The sequence below is a fragment of the Habropoda laboriosa genome, unplaced genomic scaffold, assembly GCF_001263275.1.
Source record: "Habropoda laboriosa isolate 0110345459 unplaced genomic scaffold, ASM126327v1 scaffold57, whole genome shotgun sequence".
Lineage (NCBI taxonomy): Eukaryota > Metazoa > Arthropoda > Insecta > Hymenoptera > Apidae > Habropoda > Habropoda laboriosa.
The window spans coordinates 4,217,832-4,223,760 of record NW_017100229.1 but is presented as its reverse complement, the minus strand read 5'-3'; the positions used below and the strand labels follow the sequence as shown (position 1 = coordinate 4,223,760).

At 58.5% G+C, this 5,929-nt stretch overlaps 1 protein-coding gene across 1 annotated transcript in view; it reads right to left on the bottom strand.

The window, feature by feature from the left end:
• Window positions 1–5,929, bottom strand: part of LOC108571269 (protein tiptop) — a 61,699-nt gene that overhangs the window by 4,663 nt on the left and 51,107 nt on the right. Inside the window, exons 2-3 of the mRNA XM_017933269.1 lie at window positions 1,540–1,783; window positions 4–528 (exon numbers count right to left, since the gene is read on the bottom strand). Of these exons, the coding sequence (XP_017788758.1) occupies window positions 4–528; window positions 1,540–1,783 (769 nt within the window). The remainder of the gene's footprint in view (window positions 1–3; window positions 529–1,539; window positions 1,784–5,929) is intronic.

The following is a 5,929-nucleotide window of genomic DNA, read 5'->3' as shown; positions in this document are numbered from 1 at the left end:
GGCGGCGGCGAATCCTCCGGACCTGGCCGTTTTCTGCTCGACACAGACAGATCCAACGGGCCGTTGTTCGTCTCGGTGGAGGAGGAGGGCGTCGGTGGCTTGCTCAGGTTCAGTATCTGCTCGTCCTCGTCGTCCTCCGTCGAGGAGGCTTTCCTCGTGCTGAAGTCGAGGACGGCGGGTAAAGGGGTGGCCGAGGGTGACACCTCGCCGACGCTGCTCGGCGAGACCAGCAGCCCCGGAGTGGCAGCCGGTGGCGAGCACGAGGACGAGACCAACGGCGACACGGAGCCGCGGGAGAGCGGCGAGTGGCCGAGAAGCAGTCTCTGGTGGGTCTGTTGGAGATAGGCGGCCATCATTGCCGCGGAATGGGATGGTAAGAGCGGATGGCTGCCGAGCGGTAGAGGCACGATCCCGCTCGGACTGACCGGGCTCGCGGTGCTCCTCGTCGGTGGCGGCGGCGGACTTCCGGTCGCCGGCCCGGACGATTCCCGAGAGTCTCTCGAGGGACAACGTGGACTCATTGGCTCTCTGAAAGCATGAAGCGAAAATTGGAAAGGTTACGCGCGATCGGTTAGTCGGAGGCTGACGCAGGCGTTGCTCGCGGCGCGAAAAACCGCGGGAGTACGATACCTGTCGAACGTTTCACCAGTCGCGCGGGGTAGAGGCGATCGTTGTCCGGCACGAATACTCTTAGTCACGAGGTAACCGAAGAGGGGGAGGGGGAGGGGGGGGGAGAGAGAGAGAGAGAGCGAGAGAGAGAGAGTGAGCGGGCGAGAGCGGTTGCAGGCTTGTCGACGGCTTGCTCGTAACTGCTGACTGCCGCTGACTGAATGCGTGCCGCGAGCGAGAGAGGAAAGGGGAGTGGCGGCACGCATGCAGGGGAAGTTTTCGACGGGTGGCGGGGGCGCCACTGCCGCAACCCGCCGCCGCCGGCACACGCATCCACCACCGCGGAGACCGCCGCCACTGCCCCCGTCCCCGAGCGCCGTATAACCGGCGATGCGGCAAAGCGGTACCGGAGCGCGGTGGTGGAGCGGCGGCGTCATCGTCAGCGTTGGTGGGATCGTCGTCGATGCAGCCCGACGCGTAACACGTGCCTATCTCTATTAGCTGTATAACGTCGCACGACAGTCACCGATATCGGCCTGGCACCGGCTTATTTATCCCTCCTTCCACCCTCTCCTCTCTCTCTCCCCCTTCGGTTCTGCTTGCATCCTTTCGGAGAGAAACAGCGAACGGCGCGGCGTTTACGAGCTCTCGCTCGTGCACGGCACGAATCCGTGACGATTCGTCGCGCTCAAACAACGAGAATACCCGTGTGTGTACACGAGGGGCGGCGAATGTCGGCGAGTTCAAAGCGAACGGCAGCGGCGCTCTCGTTGATTTAGGCGGTTTATGACGAGGCAACGGGTAAAGCGGCGGCTAATGAGTTCGAAGCGAACCGTGCACGTCGAAATTTACACAGCCTCGTACCAACTTGGTTTCGTTCGCTTTCGTTCGCTTTCGTTCGCTTTGGTTCGCTCTCCGCGAGATCTTTACCTGTCCGGCGGTCCAGTGTCCCTCGAAATCGTTGGATTCAGTCTCGCGGTTGCGGAAGGTAGCGGCGTGGCCGGCGATGCGTCCTCCTCGTCCTCCTCGTCGGTCGCGTCCCCATCTTCTTCCTCTTTGGCTGCAGCCGTGCAACCCCTCTCGCTAGGACTAATTGGCCCGTCATCCTCCGCGCAATCGCCCTCCTCCCCCTGGAGGTCCGCGCCAGGCCCTGAGCCTTCGACTCCGTCCTCCCCTGCAACGGAAAATCGTACGATCGTTTGAGTGGGAGGCGCGATACCGCGGCCTCGGAACGAGGGGAGAAAAGACAAAGTCTAGCGTCGCGAAACGACGTAAAGCGGCGGTTCGGAGTGTAAGACAATGCTGTTATCGGTTCATTTATCGTCCTTTCGAGGGACGTCGACGTCGCGTGCGACGATGGTACGCGGCGCATCGAGCAACGTGATCGTGGCCCATTGTGCATCGGAGGTAGGGGAGCGACTTCTTAATCGACTGGTTGCGACGTTCTCCATATCGCTCTCGAACGGGGGTGGTCGGCCGAGGGATCGCCATCTTGCTCGGGATGGCGCGAGACGAGCGATCCTCGGAGGAAAGGAAGGAAAGGAAGAAGAGGCGGAAAGAAGGCAGCAGCACACCTCCCTTGGAAGAGGGTGGGGACAAGGAGGACGAAGAGCAGAAGAGCACCGTCCTACTTTGCCGACTGGCCAACCAAACGATCGTTTGTTCGCCGATGGGCCACGGAAGAAGGAGGGAAAGGAGATCGCGCATCGATCCGAGGAGGCATCGGCAACTAATTACGCAGATTTATGTCCCCATTGTCCATTGTCTCTCTCGGCCGGAGCGGCCCTCCGTAGCCCTCTGCGCGACCGTGAACGATTCGATGGAAGAGAGGCTTCTGCTCCGGGGTCCGGTCCGGTCCGGTCCTCGGGAACGGGAGGTGCTCGAAGAAAGGAGAACGACCAACGACCGCGAAGACGACCCCGCATCGACGACGGGAACGAGGAAGACGACAACGCGAGGGCTACCGGCGGGCTACCGAGAAGGGATACGCGAGGCAACCAGGCCGGACCACCGGAGCTCCGCCCGCTTCTCTTTTCCCGTGTTCGCGCCTCGCGCCTCGAGGCCGAGTCCTGTCCAGGATGTCGCCGCCAGCAGCAGCAGGCCACTCTAGCTAAAGGGAATAGAATGCAAATGCTCGCGCGAGCCAAGATCGCGTATCCGCCCATTGGCAGGCCGCGCGGTCGCGTTAACGAGCGAGAGCTAGCGCACGCGGGGTTGCGTAGTCGGAGGGAATAAGGAGCGTGTGGCCTACCGAGGTTAAAAGCGGTCGGAGATGCCACCGCGCGATATCCGCTCTGCTCGGCTCCGGAGCAAACGGTGCGCCTCCTTAGCGGCACGGGACGACGTATCCCTTCTAGACCCTCCCCCGCGGTAACCAGAATTACAGCACTCCCTCGAACAACATTCTTACCTTCGAAATACGTTTACGAACTGTAATTACATTACCGTATCCATTTCAGATTCGCCCGTCTGTTCCTCTATTCTGCAGTTTGTTTCGGAATAAGCGCGAGATTTCTTCTGCGGAGCAATGAAAATTTGCCTACTACCTAACACACCAATTCTCGGCTGGCAAAAAAAATATCTCGAGTTTCGCGCGATGTTACGGTGACTCACCCCGGACCTTTTTTTCCCAAGCTAGCTGCGTGTGTACATCGAGCAGAAAAATCGGGTAGGACGACGCGTCCTCGGTTAGTGTTTACGAAGCTGCCGGACGAGTGCCTCGTACCGTGCGATCGTGGTCTCGTAGATCGTGGTCAGTGCTTCCGAACCTTTGTAATTTTCTTCGTCATGGCGAACACGAGACGTCGGAAAGTGCGAAAAATGAAACGTCCAGTGTGTGCCTGCGAGTACGTATGTGTTATATGTCTATGCGTGAATAATATCGTAGCGGTTCCTGCTTCTTCGGTGCGTGGTCGAGTTTATTCACCCCTCCACGACGTTCGTTCGTTTTATTTACGTTAGTCGAAGGTGTACAACGAGACTACGCTTAGCGACGCTATTGCACCAAAGTGCATCTTTTAGTTTTACCTACGCTACGATCAAATTACGTAATATGTAAGATGCGTACTCATTCGAATGGAAAAGAGAATTAGATTAATTATCGTTTTATCGTATCCCAAGTTTATTTTTCCTCAAACAACAAATCACCCTCGTACTCTCTTTTCCCCGAGACTTGTATACATGTTCTATCCTTTTCTGTTTCTCGATAGACCTTCGAGCAGGACGTACTTGGTTCGTTATTATTTTAACCGCGACATCGAGGGAGCGTTATACTTTTATCGGCGAACCAGCCGATTTCCGCACGGCGTACACGCGGCTGTCTGCGCGTACTCGCGGTCACGATCGGCTCGTAAATCCTGTCCTCGTCTGAATTTATGCACCGGCGCGGCGGCGGCGGCGGCGGCACATCAAATCGGCTCTAGGTTTGCCGGTAATTAGGCCGTTGGGCTGTTCAAGCGTCTGCTGCGTTGAGAAAATTTACAACGAGTTGGCGCAAGTTTGCGTAATCGTTCGCAATGTAAATGGAGATAAACTAAATCGCTCCCGCTCGACTCGACTCCTTAACGTCTGCAGACGTTGATCCAACGTTGGTCTAAAGCGCGTAGTCTAGCCTAGGAGGATTCGGAGCAGAGACGATCGTCGATCGATGGCTGGCTACCGGAAATAAAACGGCACGTAATGACGGTAGGGGAAGCGGGAGGAAAGGAAGGTTGTCGGGAAGGAGAGGGCGGGCGAGGGTGAGGGAACAAAAGGAGCAACGTAGGAGGAGGAGGAGGAGAAGGCAGGGCAGGGCAGGACAGGAGAGGAGATGAATTCCTGATGCGAGAGAACCGTCGGGAGGCTGGCAAGGAGAGTGACAGGAGGCAGACGAAGAGACGATCGGATGGACAGGCAGACAGTCGGACGAACGGCCGAGCGGGAGGGGGCGGACGGACGGACGGACGGAAGGACGAAGAGAGAGGAGCAGAGACGAAGAGCGAGCAAAGGGAGGCTTCGCATTGTGATTCTCTCGCGGTCTGCCAGAGAGTGAGTGACGGGTGAATCCATTCTCCTTCCTCCGTCCTTCTTTTCGTCTCGCGCTCGTTTTCTCTCCCCCTCTTACGGCCGCTCCTTCCTCTCGCGAAGCAGCCGGCTCGAGAGCCCGGCGTCGGAGCTCGAGCGATCGCCGGTTACCGGTTCGCGGCCCATTTCCACCCGTTTTCCCTTCTCGCGCCGACTACAGGCGCCGGAGGTAAGGTATTCGCGACACGGTCCGCGTCCGGATCTATCGATCGATTCGAATGTTTACGATTCGGCCGAAGCCTGCCCCTCGCGCCGTCCGCGATCGCTTTGTCTTCCCGGACGTTCCTGGACGGAGAACACGTCGGGTGGTCGGACTCGTGAGTCACTTAACCGTCCGAACGAGACGACAGGGCCGAACCGAAGACGGAGCACCGACCTACCGTAGTCTACCTGACTGATTGACCGATGAGCCGACTGTTATCCTAAGTCAACACTCACTCCATCAGCCTGTCGAATCGCTTCCTCCCATCGCCGGGCATGAGCATGGGCACGGGCATAGCCACGTTCCTTCGGCGAAGCTCTCGCGATTCCACCGGCGCATAAAAAGTGGCCAGCCTTTGCCGCGGCTAGAGCTACCGATTAAGACGTTCGATCTCGAGGGAACGGTGTCGGAAACAATCGCGGCGTCGCGTTCTCTTCTTCAATTTTCCACGGATATTCGAAAGTCTCGCACCACTTGGACGCGCCTCGTTCAATCTCGCTCGATCGACAACGGCGAAAACCCCGAATCCACCGCGCCCGATTGCTTTCCTCCGGCAACCTCGTCTTCGCAAGCAACCTCTACCAATCCAACCTCCCCCAGCATCTCCACGGAGATCCGCCCGCTCTCGTCGTTCCTTTCAAGTCCCAGATTTTCCGCAATCCGCGACGCGCGTTTCTATCAACGGTGATTTCGGAGCATCGGGGACAGGAGCCCCCGCGTGGCAGCAACTGCGACGAATTCTAATTTGCGAGACGACGCGCCGGCGGTAAAGCGAAATGGCCGAGAAGTGGAAGCCAGTGGTAAAGCGATCGAGTAAATTGCGTCGCGCGTACTTGACCGAACGGTATTAATGATCGGGCACGCACGGTCGCGCCGTAGGTGCGTCCGGTGATGCAGGTAGGACGACTGGATGATGGATGATGGGGTACGCGTCCGGCAAGACCGACCGCTCGTCCGTTCTTTCGTTCGTTCTCGTCCGTCCGCCGTTCGTCCGATCGCGCAACAGGCGACAGTGATGATCGATGCGTCGCTGCCGTAGCTGCTGCCGCTGCTGCC